The sequence below is a fragment of the Diospyros lotus genome, chromosome 7 (assembly GCF_014633365.1).
Source record: "Diospyros lotus cultivar Yz01 chromosome 7, ASM1463336v1, whole genome shotgun sequence".
Classification (NCBI taxonomy): Eukaryota; Viridiplantae; Streptophyta; class Magnoliopsida; order Ericales; family Ebenaceae; genus Diospyros; species Diospyros lotus.
In genome coordinates this window covers 30915844-30936169 of record NC_068344.1, presented here as the reverse complement: position 1 = coordinate 30936169, position 20326 = coordinate 30915844, and the positions used below count along the sequence as shown (strand labels likewise).

The 20326-nt window shown below is 34.8% G+C and overlaps 3 protein-coding genes across 3 annotated transcripts in view; 1 reads left to right on the top strand and 2 right to left on the bottom strand.

The window, feature by feature from the left end:
* The window catches only part of LOC127806250 (RNA polymerase II C-terminal domain phosphatase-like 4), a 29285-nt gene extending 23151 nt beyond the window's left edge, over positions 1-6134 (bottom strand). Inside the window, exons 1-2 of the mRNA XM_052343428.1 lie at positions 5748-6134; positions 5328-5536 (exon numbers count right to left, since the gene is read on the bottom strand). Of these exons, the coding sequence (XP_052199388.1) occupies positions 5328-5536; positions 5748-5780 (242 nt within the window). The 5' untranslated portion in view covers positions 5781-6134. The remainder of the gene's footprint in view (positions 1-5327; positions 5537-5747) is intronic.
* On the top strand, positions 1177-3527 carry LOC127806251 (uncharacterized). Its single transcript, XM_052343431.1, has 3 exons — positions 1177-1813; positions 1894-2012; positions 2109-3527. The coding sequence occupies exons 1-3, from the start codon at positions 1177-1179 to the stop codon at positions 2610-2612; spliced, it is 1260 nt and encodes a 419-aa protein (XP_052199391.1). The 3' UTR covers positions 2613-3527.
* A 5875-nt stretch (positions 6135-12009) lies between the features above and the next one.
* LOC127806825 (reticulon-like protein B21) lies at positions 12010-17050 on the bottom strand. The gene is made up of 9 exons (XM_052344357.1): positions 15822-17050; positions 15524-15613; positions 15325-15427; positions 15139-15213; positions 14876-15026; positions 14687-14756; positions 14147-14212; positions 12872-12994; positions 12010-12323 (listed from the first exon to the last, which is right to left on the bottom strand). Exons 1-9 carry the CDS (start codon positions 16876-16878, stop codon positions 12145-12147), a joined length of 1914 nt encoding a protein of 637 aa, XP_052200317.1. The 5' UTR covers positions 16879-17050; the 3' UTR covers positions 12010-12144.
* Positions 17051-20326: the final 3276 nt, after the last annotated feature.

The following is a 20326-nucleotide window of genomic DNA, read 5'->3' as shown; positions in this document are numbered from 1 at the left end:
AGAAATACCACCACATGTAAATTTTGTCGTAAAGTAACAAAAGGTGGTATATTTCGGGCGAAACAACATCTTGTGGGCGGTTTTAGGAATACTAAAGCTTGTCCAAAATGTCCTCCATCAGTAAAAGAAGAGATTGGAGAGTACATGCAAAAGAAGAAAAATAACAGGGATGAGCTAAATATAGCATCTTTAGATGATGATATTCAATTTGGTGAAGGGTATGATGATGATGATGATGAGCCGCTGCCTCAAAGTAGAAAAAGACCCAATGTATCTACCGGAAGTGGAAGCGGTACTAGTAGTATTGGTAGTGTTAAAGGGCCAACACAAAAAGGTCCACTTGATGTTTTTTTTAAAGACCCAGAAGTTAATGTGTTGAAAAGCAAGGGCAAAGGAAAGCAAACAAGGTTGGGTGAGCATGATTTTGCAAAAAAAGAGTTAAGAGCTCGAGTTTGTAGAAGCTTTGCACGATGGATGTATGATGCAGGCATTCCATTCAATGCAGTGACATATGACAGTTTTAAAGTATTTATAGAAGCAGTTGGTCAGTATGGTCCGGGTGTGAAGCCGCCTAGTTACCATGAAGTCAGGGTTCCTCTTCTCAAACAAGAGGTGGAAGCCACTTGTGAAATGATGAAAGATCATGAAGAGGCATGGGCCAAATATGGATGTTCCATTTTGTCAGATGGCTGGAAAGACAAGAGGGAAAGGACATTGATTAACTTTTTAGTCAATTCTCCTAAAGGAAGTATGTTCTTGGAGTCTGTTGATGGTTCTAGCTATTCAAAGACTGGGGAAAAGATGTTTCAATTATTAAGTAAATGTGTGGAAAAGATTGGAGTAAGAAATGTGGTGCAAGTGGTCACCGATAGTGCTTCAAACAATGTTTTAGCAGGTATGAAATTTATTTTTGTAATTTGTATTATGTTTATAAATAGAACAATTTGAATATTCATTAGATATTTATTATTTACTAATATCTTGTTAATTTCACTCTAAATAATAACAGGAAGATTTTTGGAGGCAAAATATCCTACGTTGTTTTGGACACCATGTGCAGCGCATTGTTTGGATTTAATGTTGGAAGATATTTTCAAGTTGCCTAATATGAAGAAGACATTTGAGAGAGCTGTTATGGTGAATAGCTATATCTATACTCGTTCGAGTCTAGTAAACATGCTTAGAAGGTTTACTGACAAGAAAGAGTTGTTGAGGCCTGCAAAAACACGGTTTGCAACTGCCTTTATCACTTTGGCCAGGATGCATAGTCTGAAAAGCAACCTTAGAAGGATGTTTACCTCCGAGGAGTGGATGACAAGCAAGTGGGTAAAAGAAGCGGGGGCTAAAAAGGTTGTAGAAGTGATTTTGATGCCTTCATTTTGGAACAATGTTGTATTTGCTTTAAAGGTGGCTGGTCCATTGGTGCGTGTATTGCGCTTAGTGGATGGTGAGAAGAAGCCTGCTATGGGATACATATATGAGGCCATGGATAGGGCCAAAGAAGCGATTGCTAACTCTTTTAATGGGGATGAAAAGAAGTATGCACCCATTTTTCAGATTATTGATAATCGATGGGATGTTCAGCTTCATCGCCCCTTGCACGCAGCTGGTTGGTACTTGAACCCAGAATATTTCTACAAGGCTGAACATATAGATCCAGAGATCATGAATGGCTTATATGAATGCATTAGAAAGTTAAATCCAGATATAAAGGTTCAAGACCAAATTGATGCTGAGCTTTCGATGTATAACAATGCAGATGGGTTCTTTGGAAACTATATGGCTATTAGAAAGAGAGCTGAGAAATCACCAGGTACATATATATATATTACATTATATATATAATCATTCTAGATAATAGATAATAACTAACCCATGAATTTTATTGGACAGCTGAATGGTGGGCTTCATATGGAATGTCAACACCCACGTTGCAAAAATTTGCAATTAAAATTCTTAGCTTGACTTGTAGTTCATCTGGGTGTGAACGTAATTGGAGTGTGTTTGAAAATGTAAGTGCATTGTACATATACACTTACAATTTTTATTAGTAGTTGGTTTATTTCATGTAACTTATTCTTAGTATGTTTTTGCATAAATTGTTGCAGCTTCATACTAAACGGAGAAACAGGCTTGATCAACTTCGTTTAAACGACTTGGTGTTTGTGAAATACAATAGAGCATTGAGGCGTCGATATCAAATGCGTGATACCATTGACCCTATCATATTGACTGACATTGATGAAAGCAATGAATGGTTGACTGGAAAACTTGATGAGGAGAATGATAAAGATGATGAAACTGTTTTTCCAGATGACATTGGGGATGGGTTGACATGGAGTAATGTTGCTGCGGCTGCAGGAGTTGGAGAGCCTAGTTATCAATTTAGAACTAAACAAACTCGATCACAATTGGGATCAACTTCGGCTTCGACTTCAAAGCGGCGAGTAACTCAAGAGATTGAAGAGGAGGTAAGTGAGGCAGGGACCGAAGATGATGAAGACTTGGAAGAGGGAGAAGAATTGAGAGATGAAGAAGAAGATGAAGGGGTGATTGAAGGGGATGATGAAGATATTGACCTTGATGTTGATGATCTCCTTGATGATGATTGATTAAAAAACTTTTTTATATTGATTGTGGACTTGTAATGTTTATGTGTTTGTTTAGAACTTTGCATTATAATTGGTACTTGGTAAAGTTTAAGACTTTAAGTTTGAACTTTGATGATGTTTCTAGTTTAGAATTTGCTTGATGAATGAATTAACTTTGATGTTGTTAGTTTATAGAATTTGAAGATAATGAATCATGAATGATATGAATGTGTTATTATTGATAATTTGATAGTTGTTTATGATTTTACAAGATTTTGAGTTTTTTTCCTAAAAGGTGCGCCTCGCTTCGCAAAGGCGCGCCTCGCCTCGTGTGCCTCGCGCCTCAGGCTCCAGGACCTTTTGCGCCTCGCGCCTTTCAGAACTATGAGTCAAGTAAAGGGTCTCCAATCTTTTCCAAAGGTCTGATGCCGTGGTCATTTTGGCCACTTCCTTCAAGACCCTGTCCCCTAAACATAAAATCAAGGTGTTAAAAGCTTTCTTGTCAATTTCTTTCCTTTCTTTTGATTTTTCCTTTTTCTGTTTTTCAGTGGAGGTTCCAGGCAGTGTTTTTTCCTCATCTAAAGCCTCTTCTAGTCCTAGATTCCCTAGTAATGCCCTCATTTTCATCCTCCAAAGGCCGAAATCATTCTGGCCATCAAACTTCTCAATATCATTCCTGTTGCAGCCATTTATGACACTGTTCTATAATAGATATTTAAACAGATGAAAATCATGGAGATTCTTGGACTAATCTTGAACCTAGGGATAGGCTCCGATACCAATTTGCTAACTTAGGACTATGTGGAATTACCCTTAGATGATATAAGCCTCTCTCAACACTCACAAACCCTCTCGGTGTTGATAGGAATTGAAACAGAAAACTTAAGCAATCAAAACAGAATGAAAATAAGAACAAGAAACAGAAAGCAAACCACACAAACGCCAAGATTTATCCTGGTTCATGTCAATTTAATTGGCACTACATCCAGCCTTAAGAACCCCTGAGAGCAGCCTTCTTTGATTCAGAAAAAATGAACACAGCAGTACATCAATTGCACCCCTCGATTACAAGCCTTCTCTCAAGATTACAAAAGCTATTCTAAAACACATCCTTTCCTCTCTCAAAGCTTTCTCAAGAACCAACTGATTTATGCGCCTAATGCCTAGCCCTCCTTCTCCATTTATAGAATATTTAGGGCGGCAATTCCTAGGCCATTAAATAACTGGATATTACTGGTTTTACCCTTCCACTAATAACTAATATTACAAGTAGAGACCCGCCTATTTAAACCCTCTAATTTCGATGCATTCTTACAACCTATATTTTGGATTTATCGAGACAACCTTCTAACAGCCAAAATTGAGTTTAATCAGAATGAAATTGAATGCCTTAGCAACCGCTAAAAAATCCGACTGAGACACGGTTGATAAAGAGGAGGAAGAACAAGGAGAAGGAGACAAGGAAGAATCAAGAGTTCGGTAGGAGGTCATCAAGTTAGCGCAATGGCTCTGATACCATGAAATGAAATGTAAAGCCTATGGTGTGAAAATGAACATAACACGAACTGAAGCAGAGAAGAAGAAGAATGAACACTTTTCAGAAATGAATAATGCGCTCAATGTATTATTCCGAGGATGAGCTGCTTTAAATAGACAGCTCATTACAAAACAGAAGGCAACAATAATCGCTAACCAAAGATATAAAAGAAGACATATATATAAAGAACACAGTACAATAGCAACTTGATATTTAAACTACTCCAACAAGTCATTCGTGAATGGTTCGAAGCTCAGCTCAATTAGGGCTCATGCAAGCTGGTTCATTTAGTTAAATATAATGGCCTTACAGAATATGCGACTAGAGATGGTTCAAAGCCTAAAATTCATATAGAGAATCCTACCAAGTAGGATTAAAGTTTGTGATTGTTGTTGTTATTCTGGGATATATTTTACTTGTTCAATTATTTATTCATTTAGTTGAATTGATGTATATCATGGACACTTAACTTTACCCAGTGTCAGGCCAGGCTTTTTGATTAAGGGTTGAATTTACCTAATCTACTCTTGAAAGACCAATAAGACTTTTGTATTCAAAATCTAGATTTCAATAGAAATCTTCTAATCAGAGTAAATTTTACTTGTTGAATTTTTCTCTATTTATGTAGTTGAATTGATGTATATCATGGACATTAACATCTACTCTATTCCAGGCCAGGCCTTTCAATTAAGGGCAGAATTTTTACCTAATCTATTCCTAATAGACCCTCATCAACCAAATGAAAGTGACCTATAATTGCATAGAAGTCTAAACTTATATTGGATCTCTCTGCATATCAGAAAAACTAATAACAAACCATTTTAAACCCCTAATATATTTGATTTTCCAAGGAAGGTAAAGACAAGACTTCAGTGTATTACACAAAGGAGAAACAATGCGTGGGTCTCAGCTCTTGTTTCCGATATAATAGATATCTGATACACCCAAAAAGTAGTTGCTGCCAATACTAACAGTACTTGAAACCTCAGCAAAACACTACTTCAGTAAGCCAGCTCGTGATATATGAGACTTATGGCTAAGACCAAGACCATCAGTCCACGATTAGAAATTTAGAACCACAAAATACTTGGCCCATAGAAATATAAAATATACATTTATATATTTGTGGTTTAAATATCAAACATAAAATTCAAAGGTCCCAAAAATGCAATGTGTAAAAAATTCAAGACAATTGCTACCTCTCAACTTCAGAATCATACTCCTCATCTCCATCCTCATCCTCTCGGTCGGGTGACGTGTCAGAAGTAGATCCTAGTTCTGCATCAAGAATCGCAGCAAAGTCGTCGCTGCTTGATGAATGTACAGGAGAATCAGTCACCAGGCTCATCTGAAATATCATCCATGCAATGAAAGGAAATATCAATCTCATATGCACACAAGGGGAAGCCTGCCAAAGAATGAGTGCAGATATTATGGGAAAAGAAATATAAGTCTAATTAATAAAAAATTAACGCATAAGATTTCAAAACAAGAGTTTTTTAAATGCATCTAACATGTCAACAAACTCCCGGCTATGAATGATTTTGAACAAATCCATACCGCATGGTTTCGATGATCAAGGGTTAAGACATAATTCTACTCAAAAGAGTTCCAAGTACCTCAGAAATAACCACTTTCCCAGAAAACTCCATTATACAACGCTCTTCTATACACCCCCATGAAAGAACCGAGTGATTAAAGACAACATAGCCGCGCGAAGTGTCCTCGGATGTATCGACCTGAACCTCTTTTCGAAACCCAAGGAGCCTCAAGCGCTGCTGCAGCTGTTAAACCCCAATCGATCTTCTTCCTGAAACGGGTTTTGAACCCTAATCTCCCTCCCAACGAAAACAAAAACAAAACCATAAAAAGCCCTAGCGGCTCCACGAGGACCACGACAATGCCGACACACTATTCACGAAATAACATGCCAACGATGTATCGAGAAGGCAAAAAACGTACGGAGAATTCCGAATAACAGAGAGAGGGCTAGACGGACATGGAGATCGTACCTGGGATTGGGAACGAAACAGGGAAGTAGTAATCCACTTCCACAGAAGAGATTCTAAATTCTAATTTGAAAATACACGCAAGTAGCACTCGACCGCGTGGGTTCGTTTGAGAAATTGGATTTAGAAAATTCGATCAGCAGTCAGCTTTTTATTCTTGGAACCCATAATTAAAATAAATTTAACAATTCCTCTTCACACCAAATATTATTACTTGTTACAACTATTTATATTCTAAAATTACTCTCATATATCTCATACATCACGTCGTCTCTTTCTCTACGGTCACTCACCACCGTCCCCTTCTCTATAGCATTTGTTGCTTCTCTGCAACCTCCACTTGTGTCACCGTTGCCTTCCCTACAACTGCGTCTCTCAACTATGCGCTTGGTGATAACACAGGTAATTTTTACATATTTGAACTTGAAGACTAGAAGGGAAAAGGTTCGATGGGCGAAGGTGGTGGCCACCTAGGTTCGAAGGCGATAGCCGTGGCGGGGCCTCCAAACCCTGGGTTCAGATCTGTCACCGCCATTGAACCGGAGGCAGTATCGCCTCCGAACTCTAGGGTTTGAAGGCGCCCAACGCCTTCGAAACCTGGATTTCGGAGACTTGGGCCGCTTTTGAACTTTAGAGTTTGGAGGCAGCCCATGCTTTCGAACCCAGGGTTCGGAGATGCTAGGAGCCTCCGAAATTTGGAGTTCAGAGGCTCTCAATTTTTATTTTATATATTATATAATATAATATATTACACATTTCAATTTGCACGGACCCTCCACTATTTTAATTTGCAGTTAAGTTAATATAATGCTATAATATGTATATAATATATATGTATATTATGATGATAATAATAATATTATTATTATTATTAAGATTGCTACCTCCGAACTCTAGAGTTCGAAAGCTCTCAATTTCCTTTTATATATTATATAATATAATATATTATATATTTTAATTTCATTTTATATATTATATAATATGATATATTACACAGCACGAACCCTCCACTGTTTTAATTTGCAATTAAGTTAATGTAATGCTACAATATATATATATATAATATACATATATATATTATGATAATAATAATAATACTAATAATAATAATATTAAGATTAAAAGTAATCGAGAGTCTAATATTTATTTAATAAGTTATTCTTGAACTTTTAATTAGATATGTTCGTGAGATCTTATTGAGTTAAGATGTAAGTTCATATAATTTATAAGTAAATGATAACTTTATAGTTAATATTTATATTTATTGATAAAAAATTATTAAATCTATATTGTATGTCATGTTTATAATTGTCAGATGGACAAATTTATTAGTTTGCAGTGGCAAGTAATTCAAATGAATAATGACCTTTTTTTGAATATGTGTATTTGTATTTTATTTTTCTTATTTATTCTTTTTATACTTCCCACTCTCACAAGCAAGACGAATTATAGATTTTTTTTTCTAATACTCACAGATTCTGAACTATTTATTACAATAACAATTCCATTTTATCTTCCAACTTTCTTAATCCATCCAATCAGTGTTTCTCTAGTATCAAAAAGCTAATAAAAAAAAACATTTAGATATATTTTTTCTCTAACTAAAATAATAATTTTAAAAAATTTATTAAAAATCTATTATACCTCATTAGTAGTGAGCTGTTAAATAATATCAAATGATTGGTGAATTGCAAAATCAATTTTTTTGAGATATAAGAAAAAAATGAATAAAATAAAATAACAATTAAAAATCTAAAAACCCAGCTTCCTGAACTCTGGAATTCGGAAATACATGCGTTTCTTGAATTCTGGAATTCGAAAAATCCACTAATACATACAATATTTATTTACACACTAATTCGAAAAATTAAAGATTCCATGGAGTTTCCAACTTCCCAAACCCTTAGAAACACACACTAATACATATAAGATTTAGATTTACTTGTGTGATGTTATTTTTTTGAGTAGTTATTATCTTCTTCGTCAAACTCTCCCTAATTCGTCGTAAACATTTGAGTGTAGTAATTCATAACTAACTTCAACTCACTAATATTATGAGAGAAAATGACTGAGTAATAATGAGTGTGAAACAAGAGGAATAAGTGACCTTGAGGAGAAAATAGATTTTCAATTTTCGATGGTGGGTATGAAATAATAAGTAATTGCGACGGACAATGAGTAAGAGAAAATTATAGAGTTTGCCGGTGGAAGAAAATACGATGTAAAGTGGTTGCTTAACGTGGGTGGTTGAGTATTGAAGATGAAGGGTAAAATTGAATTTTTTATTGAGACTATTTTAAGTATATTGAAAATTAGCTGCAGAGAGTAAAATCGTGATTGCGAATAGAATTTTCCTTGGATTTATCCTTAGGAGATCGTGCTCTGATTGTAATTTCATATTTGCCCTTACAAGCCTAGTCGAATTAGCACCACCATGCATGCAATTTAAAGGATAACTTTGTCCCTAAATTTCAAGTCATTTGGGTCATCTACAGCCTACACTATGTTCTTCCCCTATTATAGAGTTAGCAAATGGGCCTAGCAACCTTGGGCCCACCCAATCGGCCTGACTCAATATTGTAGCAAACGGGTCATGTCGGATCAGTATTTTGTGGTTTGCGGTCTAGCCCAGCCCACCAAGAATGGGGGTGGTGACCAAAATAAAATAGTCTATCAAAATAGGTGGCTCACCAAAAAAGTTCGGCTCGGCCTACCTTAACCCGTTTATTAAGAGTCATAGGATTGTGCTGGCCCCCATTTCCCATTACTCGACCCCGCCCACAAAATGAGTAGGCCAAGCGGGAGGCAGGCTGGCCTGACCCGGCCCAGCCCGCCCATTTTTCAACTCTACCCTATTATCTATTTTCTTTTAACACTCCTCCAATAATTTAATTAATTTATGTCTTATTACAACAAATAAATATAAAGATGATGTTAATTATTGTAAAATATAAATTTATTTTATATTTGAGTAAGATATATTTATTGTACAATATTTTTAATTTTAGAATAGTTTTATTAATAGATTAAATCTTTTAAAATATGGTGCATTATATTGAGTACTTCATTGTGTATAATAATTTCATTAATACATAAACTTATTTTGAAGATTAATTTTAATATTATACAAATAAAATGGAATACTAAGATTAAGACTGCAAAATGGGTCATATGACGAGGGTGAACACCGCCCATTTTTCAGGCGGACCCTCGTGGCCCTCGTTATAATTTTTTTTATTTAAAAGATATATTTTTAATAATATAATTAAAAATATTGTATTAATTTTTTTTTACCTGAACTTCATATTTGAGATTGCACAAATCAAATCAAATTTGATTTTGATTGGTGTTGTAACCAATATACGAAAATGAATTTAGATGCAAAGAAACATCATTGTCAAGCTACTTGAATCTGTAAGGAAGAAAATAGTCAGAGAGTGTGAGAAGATTCCCGTGCAAACATTCAAATACTTAAGTCAAACACTGAAAATGATAAAAGTTGTAGAGCAAGATTTCCACCGATATCAGCCACGTACATTTTCTAAAATGAATATCTATTTATTTATAGAAGAATATATATAGAGTAATTCAAAGTATCTCAAGATTAAAATTATGGTAAATAATGTTTATTTTAATTATTCCTAGTCTGTCTAGAACTATGATTGTTATGGATAATATCTATCTTTTATAAATGATGTATATCATACCCTTTTTGCGAATGAAATTTATTGTGAATGATTATCTATTATTTTATTGAAAGGATTTCTTATAAATGATTGTCTACTCTTTTTGGCTTCGATGTAGCAGTTGCACACCTCACGGTTGTGGCACGTCTCACACCTCGTGGCCCGCAAATGTAGCATGCCTCCTATCCTGTTGTAGTCGCGCTCCTCACAGCCTGCGATTGTCTCATACTTCCTAGCCCGAGCATCTTCTTCTTGCATCGCATTTGCCCACAACAGTCACCTTCTGCAACCATCCAACATCATATTTTGTAGCTGTTTGGCATCGCCTTTCACGGCCATTTGGCGTTGCCATTCGTAGTCGTTTGGCATTGCCTTTCACTACCATTCAGCATCGCCTTCTACAGCCATTTGGCATCACCTTTCTCAACCATTTAGTATCGCCTTTTGCAACCATTTAATGTTGTCATTCGGTGTTGCTTGCAACTTTTATTTCCACTTGCTGTAGTCGACATTTGTAGCCTCAATGAATTAATTTTTTTGGGGTTTTTTTCTCATAGATTGAAAAAATAAACTGTGTTATGGCATGCCTTTGATTCGGTGAGCTCTTTGTAATTTATGATCTATATGTGCCCTTTTTGGATTTGACAACCCCATAGGTGGTGCTAAAATGAGAGGATGGTGTTAAGTAGAGCCATACTTCGATTTTATGGATGAATCGTTGTATAAGAGTCAATCATCTCGAATAAATTCCTTCTTGTCGCCAGCTCCCTAGTGTCAACGTAGGGAGGGCTAGGCTTAAATCAGGGAGTAACAAGGATTTTGTAATCATACTGAGCATGCAGATTGAGATTGGAGTAAAGAATTCATACTTGTTCCTCTGCCTACTATTGGTGTTGAACATGTCCATTATGTGGGATATAGGTTTAGTTGACCATAGCCAATTACCTTTGTGGACTTTTGGGAATGAGCTCTTAAGGTCAAGCTGTTAAAGATGAATGAAACTTGAGACAGAGCATTTCTCGACTTCTAGTCCCAAGTAGATCATTGGATTGCATTTAAATGATGGCATAGAAGAGATTGGGGTGAAATAAGGGCCCTATGTAATGTGGCTCCCTAATCTGTTGTGGTTGTATCGTGCCTTGCATCTCGCAATTGTCATGTTACTTGCGGACCGTGGCAGTCTTGCAATTCCTAGCCCGAGGTTGTCTTGTATCTCATGGCCCGCAACCATCTTCTTCTTGCGTCACCTTCGTCTACAACTGTTGTCGTTCGCAACTGTTGCCTTCTGCAGCCGTTTGGCGTCGCCTTCCTCAGCAGTTCGACGTCACCTTCCATAGCCATTCAACATCGCCTTTTGTAGCCATTCAGCATTGTCTTCCACAGTTGTCGTCTAGCGTCGCCTTCCACAACCATTCAACATTGTGGCTATTGCTGCCACCAGCTGCAATTGACACCTACAGCCTTTTGTCGGTGGGTCGTCTCGATTAGGCTGAATTGATCCATTTATGAATTTATTTTTTGGTATTTTTTCTCATGGAACACCAATTGGGTTATGTTGATTTAATTTGACCTTGTGAATGAATTATATTTAGATCCAAAACAATAAAGATGACTGACTTGGGTCACTCAAAATTTTCCACGATGTAAATTAAGTAGATTTTTAATCTTATTTGTTGAACTAAATTGATGAGAATAATAAGCAAAAAAAGTCCATTCTAACCTAGACTTGAGACACATAGAAAATGAGAGATCAAATCAAATAATTGTTAGTTGACATCTATTCTCATTCTACCTTTTTCACTGGTTCAAAATTTGTATACTAAGATAGTATTTATTAAAATAAATAAAATAAAATTATATTAAAATTAAAATATTTTACGGATCAAGTTATATAATGATTAAGATAAAGATAAAAAATATTTTAAAATTTTTATTAAACTATTTGTTAAATTTTTTAAAATACACTAAAGGTACATGTGTCATTTTTTTTTTATCTATAAGAACCAATATAAATTTATCTAGAGGAAAGAGATAAATTTATCTGAAAAAATCTAGATAAAAAATCAAATGATTTTTTTTCAAGAATCACTATATAAATTTAACAAATACAATGAAAAATACTTTTATCTAAAATGTTTTCATATTTCACTTTTTTTAATTTATATATTGGTTAACAAACACGACATAAAAATAAAAAAAGAGAATAAATTTTTGGTGGGCTAATTTATTACAAATAATATGATGTATATATATATATATATTACATATGATATATCTAAGATTAATATTGTGACATAATATAAGTGGCATCCTGTTTACTCTCAAAATCTCTTCTTTTCCTTGTTGGTTTCCAGTGTTGGTGGTCTGTTCCATCTCCTGCGCCCTGCACTCTGGCCTTGCCATGAAGTCTCGCACTTGGGTTCTTCCTCCACAGCATCATCATCATTTATGATCATCACTGATTGATGATAATATCTGAAGGCCACAAACAGCATGAACACTGCAAGGGGCATGGATCAGCAATGCATGTTAGCATACCCAAAGAGTCATTGCCATTAATAATCTAGGGTTTCAACTTTATCACCATGACCACCCAATTTGTTTTTGTCACTCTCTTTTTAAGTGCTGTATCATTTCTTTTACCTTTGAAGGAAATGTATAGCATTCCAAGAGCCCAGGTTATTTTCTGAAAGAATTTTTGTGGTACATTCAAATACCTAAAGCAGCTGCATGTGAACGGTAAAGTTGGCCTTATGTGATTGAAAGGTTATGGGTTCGAATTGCAAAATCAGTCTCTTCGTAAAGAAAGGGTAAGACTATCTATTTAAGTTGTATTATTGGGGAGTCTACTTGAGAATGTATTTGTTCAAATAGGAAACAAAAAGATTCGTCAAATGGTAGATGGTTATAAAGATGTAATTATCATATCATTTAATTTGGTGTTTTTCTTTTGGATAAACATTCCAAAGAAGTATCATTTTCCAAAAAGAGGCATTTAGATATGATTAGTATTTTGTGGAAATATTCATGTAATACAAAAACCACTACCTGCCCATATGCGAGCAACCACTGAGGAGAGGTTCCATACAAGGGTAAATAAGCCTAAGGCCACAGCTTTCTTGTGCGAACAAGACTCCCAAGCATCTTGAAACCTTCTTACCCAAAATTTACCTTCATGGATTTCCAACTTAGTCAAATCAGGACTATATATGTATATATATAGATAGATAGATAGATAATTGAAATTGAAAGTTAAAGCCAAATACAATTAGAAGCAGAGAGAAACTCTATTTTTAAATAAATTATATACAGAAAACAAAAGTTGATGATTTCTAACTCTTTAGTTTTGTTGAGGGAAAGAAAATTAAATGAAAAGAGGAAGGTAGATGATCTAGAAAACAACCTTCCCATCTGATTTGAATTAAAAGAAAAATAGATCATGAGGTGTTAAGGCCCAATTTGTTGAAGTCATTATCATTAACAGCAATTAATGGTTTTCTTACCGTCACATCACCCACCTTAATCTCAGGTTCCCTCCCACTAAATAAATGCAATTAGATCAAAAGTAGTTATAAATGATGCAAGAAAGCAAAACCTAACTAATTCCCTTATGATTATCATCAAGAAAAGGAACTGTTAAATTTGGTAGTCACCATCATTAACTGCAATTGATGATTTGTTTTTGCCTATTAGATTACCTACTTGACTAAAGAAGGTCACCTAAGTGATATAAAGACCAACAACTGAACATTAAGTCAAGCAATTTCAAGGAGTTGAGACCATGGTAGATAGAAAGAAAATGACACTTCATATGGATATGGCCCCATTAGAGATGGCACTTTAATGATGTTTGATTAATAAAAGAAAGTTAAATTTTTTTTACGATAAACGAATCCATTTTTCTACCTTGAAGAAATACGAAATAATTACCTCAAGGATTAAAGTGATTCTCACGGCAACAAAAATTTTACAACACTAAAACGAACAAATAATTTGGTGATTGGTAGATTTTTTACCTAATGTACATAAACAAATGACAAAAGAAAGGATCCAATGCATAAGGGTATTTTAGTCTTGTGTAGGGCCAATCAAATCTACTTCATTCACATGCAAAGGAGCCGTTATGCTATCAATGACATAGGTGAACGAAATGGACCCCACCACAGTGCTTGTGTCCGGCATCTAATGCTTGTGATGACCTGAGGTGCACTGTGGTCCATCCACCCCAGGAGTACACAACCATTTCTCATTTATCAATGCTGGTGAAATGCAATTGCCAAACCAGTAAAATTGCATAGAATTCAAGGTAAATGTGGACTTTACCATAGGCAGTTAACTGTGTGGAATAGGATGAGCAGATTTTTGGTATAATGAAGACCCCAAAAAAGCCTGTAAGCAATAATCACAACTTGAAGTCAGGGGAGGAAGAAAGACAATTGAGGGAAAGAATGTTCAGAAAAATTAAAGAGTTGGTCATGTACAGCTGGTTGCAGCGAAAATGGGTGAGAAATTTCACAAGAAAAATAAACTGCAAAGACAGAGGTATTTGCCAGGGCCATATGGCTGTTGGCAGGGTAAGTACGACCTTTGGAAGTGTTTCTGGTAGTTGCAGATTGCCTTAGCAACAGTTATAATTGCTGTGGCAAATTGGCAACAGTCCCAATTCAGAAAGAAAAGGAGAAACAAAATAAAATCATCTTGTTTCTTCAAGATAAGACATGCTTTTGCTTCTTCCGAAAAAGCTATTATCCACGGATCTATGAATAAATACAAAAGAAGATGCATATATAGAAAGGATTGCTATGAAGATAATTTTATTTTAAAAAGTTAATAATTTTTTAGTTTAAAAAGAATCAAGCTCACCCAATTTGGCCATCTTCCAAATAGTTATGGAGTTCCCACACCTTGCCAGAACAAATAGCAGCACAGCCAACTGACATTGTCAGAGATGTTCTCGAAGTTTAGTAATTTCCAGTTCCACGCTAACGTAAAAAAATTGAAGTAAAAAAAAAAACTATATACAACACCAAGAAAACAAAAGAGGAAATTCACCTTCATCGTGGTGGCAGGATCTCCAGAGAAAAGAGCTTTAAGTTTTAGAAGAAATTCATTCAAGAAGGGGAGAACCATTTTCAGTAACCAGATTGCTTCTTCTTCCCCAACAATATACCTTTGGCATGTATCATTTACATCTATAATTCCCCTGTTTCAAAAATAAACAGAAAAAAAATATTGGAAAAATCCTCTCACAGCAAGTCTTAAATTAACACCAGTTCCGTGCAATTTGCTTTGAGAAACGTAAGAGCAACTCTTACTTGTAAATAATGGATCTGAACAGGAAGATTGCAGCAAGATAGACTAGACCCATATAGGAAACCACAGAAATCAAGCTGCCACAGTAATTAAAGATTAAGTTTAGTTCTGTGCCCTGGTTTGGAGGATGATAAGTAAGATGTACAACTACAATCTGAATACTGGCTTAGATGTGTAGTGTTTTCGACCTGATATTAAGATCTTTGGTATAAGAGGATGAGATTATGAGGAATGTTCCTATTCCAAAGACAAATGCTGATTTTGAGACCTCCTTCCACATAACCAAATCAACTGCCGCAGAGTAAAGAAACAGCTTAAGATAAATGCTTTGTAAGATAGAGAATCGTACAAAATTTAGTTGCCAAAAGAAATACCCAAAAAACCAACCTAAACTCTGCAATTTGCTATGGGTTTCAGGAATCCTCCGGATTCCGGTATCAGTTTCAGGAGCCCTCTGGAATCCATTTGAGACGGGAACTGCAAAAAGGAGCCAGAATTGAAAAAATTAACAAAGGAAATACAAGGAAAGCCCAAAATGCCATAAAAAGGCATCCCAGTGTACAAGGCTCCAGTTCTATGAGAGTCATATTTATATAAACACAGCTTTTACATTTTTTGCTAAAGATAATATTAAATGAAAATATAATAACAATAATAATGAGATAATATTGAGCAGTGTACTTACTTGATTTAGTTTTTGTGGGAATTGGAGGAGTTCTGGAGTGGTTCACTAGAGGAGTTGCCAGTTTCTTCGAGATGGGTGAAATGGGTAATGGCTTTTCTGGGACTTGATCCAACTTTTTCTCTTCCTCCACAACCTGCTTGGACTTTTGTTCTGGTAAACTGACTTCCTTAACATCAATGCTGTTCTTCTCTGTCTCATTCTCATTCTCAATCTCCTCATCCACCTCTCCCTCCAATTCTTCCTCCCAATCTGCTTCTTCCTCTGGATCTTTCAAACCATTGGAAATGGACTTTTCTTCACACACGCCAACCTCCTTGCAAGTTTCATCAGATTCGCTCTTCTCAATTCCCACTGGGTTCTTCTCAATTTCCTCAACAGCTTCCTTCAATTCATCTGAATTCGTCTCAGTTCCATCACCCGATTCATCCAGATTCTTCCCTGGGTTATCCAAAACCTTATTGGAGACTGATTTTGATTTGACCAACGGAATGGGGGCTGATTCAGGCAAATGCTTGTGGGACTCTGACTTCACCTTCCTTAATTGAACTCCACTCCTCTCAATCCCATCGCCATCACCAGATTCACCAACAAACTTCTGGGATTCAGACTTTGCCTTCCTAATCTGAATTGCGTTTCTCTCAATTTTATCAACCGACACACTAAGCTCCTTTCCCACTTCAGATCTCGTCTTCTTGGCCTGAACCGGGCTTCTCTTGATCCCGTCGGCAGATGTACTCAGCTCCTTTAATTGTTCACCCAAAGTCTTGCTCTGTTCAGATCTCTTCCTGGCAATCTGAATTGGGCTTCTCTCTAACCCATCAGAATTCTCAGATTTCCAGGTCTTCCTCTTCCCAACAGGGCTGGGTTTTGGTTTTTGCCTAGCGCCACTCCCATTTTCTTCTGGGATTTCTTCAGCATTGAACACTTTGATGCCTCCTTTCACTTCGTCGCTCTTCATTCTGCTCTCCCAAACGGAGCCTGCAACTACGCCATTTCTGGAAGACCCAGTGCTCCTTCTTCTCTCCACTTGCATCTCCTTATGTGCCTCCCCACCCATATATCTGTACTGGGCCTCTCTCTCTCTCTGCACTGTAATGAGTGTAATGGGGTCACAGTGGGTGGTATCAGTGGATCACAGACTTTGAGCTGAAGCAATGGCTGTTGGCTGTTTGGGTGTGAGAGAGAAGGAAGGAGGAGGGAGACAGAGAGATAGAGAATTGACCCTTTAGTTTTGGCCTTTTGCCCTTTTCCTAATTTAATTGTTTTGTTTCTTTTATGTTTTAATTTGACATCTAAAATTCAAAATTTTCATTTACAAACCATAGGACTTATAAGTTAGATATTAGAGAATAAATTCCATGGATTAGAGTTGTGTAATGGAGGGTAGGTGTGTGTGTAAGACATCACATTAAATAATTAATTATTTTTAATTCCAGTGTTACATACATCATCCCTCATTATGAGTTATTTATAATGATTTAAGCAACCCTATAAACAAAAAAAAATAAGGGATTGAATGAGTTACTTAGGATTAGGACAAAATCTGGTTCATTGGATTAGAGAAAAGAAATGAAAAAGAAAAGAAGAAAGTGTGGATAAATGGGGTGTGGGTGAATGATTAGGTTTAAAGGATTTATTGGGTGATCTTTTGGTTAGTAAATGCCTTTTACTGAGTATTATTCCCTCAACCCTCCCTTTTGTGTCTAAAGGCTTTGTGTGTGGGCAATGGTACTATTACCAATGCTCCCAAAAGTCATCTGCCTCACATGCCTCCTGCATTGCATGGCATATGGTATTGCTCACCCACCCCCATTTAAAGCATTTTTTAAGGAAATATTTCAAAAATTAATTTAAAACTTTTTAATTATTCTTAAAATAATAATTTTACAAGAATAATTTTGGGTGATATGAAAATAATATCATTTTCTGCTTCTCCTTTCCTTTATGACTTTAGTTTATATTTTTTAAGACACTTTTTAGCTTTTACTGATCATCAAGTAATTTTGTAAAAATATTTTAAAAAATAATTATTTTATCCCCAAAAAGATATACTTGGAGTGTCCATGATTACTTAGTTCTATTTATTATTATTTAATTTAATAATTTATATTCTTTATTTAGCTGACAAAACACGGATTAAGTGGTTAGATCATAATAAATTGAGATTTGTATTAGGGTTCAATTTCTTATTTTGCACAATAAAATAAAGTCTTCACTTATTATTTATTTTTTTTTATCAAAATTAAAGACACGAACGATAAAAACCGTAAGGGTAATAAACCCAAATTTCTCTGCCAACATGCATGTACTTTAACATATGGCACTCATTGTTTCAACTAATAGGTGAAATGGTAAGTGCATGGAATGAGCATCAATTATTTATGGCTGGATTCCAATTTGATGACAGTACAATGTTCTGTTGCTGTCTTACTAATATTACAAAGGGGACCCTCTTTTCTAACCCCAATCCATGGTTTCATGTGGGTCCATTCTCCAGGCCATTGATTCTTTCACCTTCCATTTCCTTTCTTTCTTATTTCTGCAAATTCAAAAAATCCAAACATGGTGATCCTTCACTGCACCATCTTCATGTGGGTTGAAATAATGCAAACATTGCTTAATTTTAGATTTATGATTAAAGGTGTTGTAATGTTCAAATCAATGCTTAATGGCCTGCATGATCAGGAGAACAGAACAAGATTTGGCATTTGGCTCTTCATGGTGGCCATGATTACTAATTTGAACACTTTGTGGACAGACAAATGATACAATACACCCACCCACACACACATATATATAGAAATATAATGTACATTGGATCTGATTTAACTTTGGGAATCATTTGATTCTTTCTTACTTTACTTTATTTCATTTTGCTTTTTTTTTTTATTGATAAAAACTTGTTCTTTTGGTGATAATTCTTAATTACTTTGTCAAGAATCTCATCAAAATGGCTGAGAGAGAGTAGAAGATTGCAAATGATGTTTTTGAAGCTTTTGGTTGCATTTGCCTTGTTTGGCTTATATCTCAAGTTAAAAGAGGCTTAGGCCCATGTAAAATATTGCACAACATTTGTGACAAATATTTTTTATAAATTAAGATTACATATACAAAATTTATAATATTTTTATTTAAAATTAATAATATAAAATAAAATTTATTATTAATTTCTCCACCACCAATAAACTTTCCCAATTCATAAATTTAGTGAAGTGATGATTATATATTATATATTTTAATAAACATTAAATATTAGGATCCAAACCTTTTCCAACAATTTGCATCTTGACATAATTGATGAGCGAAGGGACTTTAGGGTCAGACCTACCACCACTTTAGTTTTCCCTTCTTGGGCACGTGGCTCCAAATCGAGCACCGTCCGTTAAGGCCGCGTATGGATTGGGATAAAAGTTACCCCCCCCAGCTCCCTCGCCGTCACCGACACAGCTGCTGAGTCAGTCCTTCAACAACTTGTACCATGCACGTAGCAACGCCACACAACACAGCAAAACCACTTTTTTTTTTTTAATCATTTCCCATTTCTGGTTTTTTAAGTGACTAACAGATAAATAAAATCTTTAATTTGTTTTACGGAGAGGGGAAACCCCTCTTTTAGATTTTATAGAGAATAAGACTGTAAAATTTTATTTTATTTTTTTTTATTTTTAGATCTTTTTAATTTTTTAAAATAATAAAAATGTGTTTATTTTTTATATTTTTTTAAAAGTAAAAATTTTGTAAAAAAAATCTTAAAACAACAAAAAAAATTATTTTAGTTATTTTCAGCATAAATACGTTTAAAATTTTAAAAAAATAAAAAATAAAAAAATATATTTTTAATAATCTCAAAGTAGATTTTTCAAAATATAAAACTGAAAATGAATTGAAAACTCAAAATTTAACAATGAAATATGAAGAGAACAATTCTTAATTGTTATACTTTAATTTTATTATTATATAAAATTAATTATAATTTATTTAATCTTTATAATTCATATTATTATATTTAAAAGTCAGCACGTGATACAATTAATTATTCTATTCCTAAGCAATGTCATTAGCCTATCTTTCAACTATACATACAATATTAATAAATAATTTAACATTAAATGTGGATGATCCCATCCATTCTTACTATATAATAATAATTTTTTAATTATTAAAATTACTGTCTTTGCGCAATTCTCCACTACTTGTGTCTTTGATTTTAATAAAGGAAGTAAATTACAGATAAACCTTTAACTCTTACTTAAATCAAGTATTAAATTCGTGACTTATTAGTATTAATCCCAACGTAATTTTTTATTTTTAATAAAAGATTCAATTATTTAATAAAAATTCAAAAATATTTTCTACAACTACACACGCCCTTGTATTTTCTTTGTATACAAGTTCTGTAACATTTTTAAAAGTCACGTGATTCATTTTCTGAGTAGCCAAACAAGAAAAAGTCTGAATAAACCACGATTTTCCAAATTTTGAATGGAAACAAGATTGGGAACTGA

Excerpts from the sequence above, each read along its gene's own strand:
- LOC127806251 (XM_052343431.1), top strand. The coding sequence starts at position 1,177 with ATGCTTAGAAGGTTTACTGACAAGAAAGAGTTGTTGAGGCCTGCAAAA. Across the intron at positions 1,814-1,893 it reads GAGAGCTGAGAAATCACCAG|CTGAATGGTGGGCTTCATAT; the intron begins GTACATATATAT and ends TTTATTGGACAG. Across the intron at positions 2,013-2,108 it reads ATTGGAGTGTGTTTGAAAAT|CTTCATACTAAACGGAGAAA; the intron begins GTAAGTGCATTG and ends AAATTGTTGCAG.
- LOC127806825 (XM_052344357.1), bottom strand. The coding sequence starts at position 16,878 with ATGGGTGGGGAGGCACATAAGGAGATGCAAGTGGAGAGAAGAAGGAGC. Across the intron at positions 14,757-14,875 it reads ATCCTGCCACCACGATGAAG|TTGGCTGTGCTGCTATTTGT; the intron begins GTGAATTTCCTC and ends TGACAATGTCAG. Across the intron at positions 12,324-12,871 it reads GGTTGCTCGCATATGGGCAG|TGTTCATGCTGTTTGTGGCC; the intron begins GTAGTGGTTTTT and ends TGCCCCTTGCAG.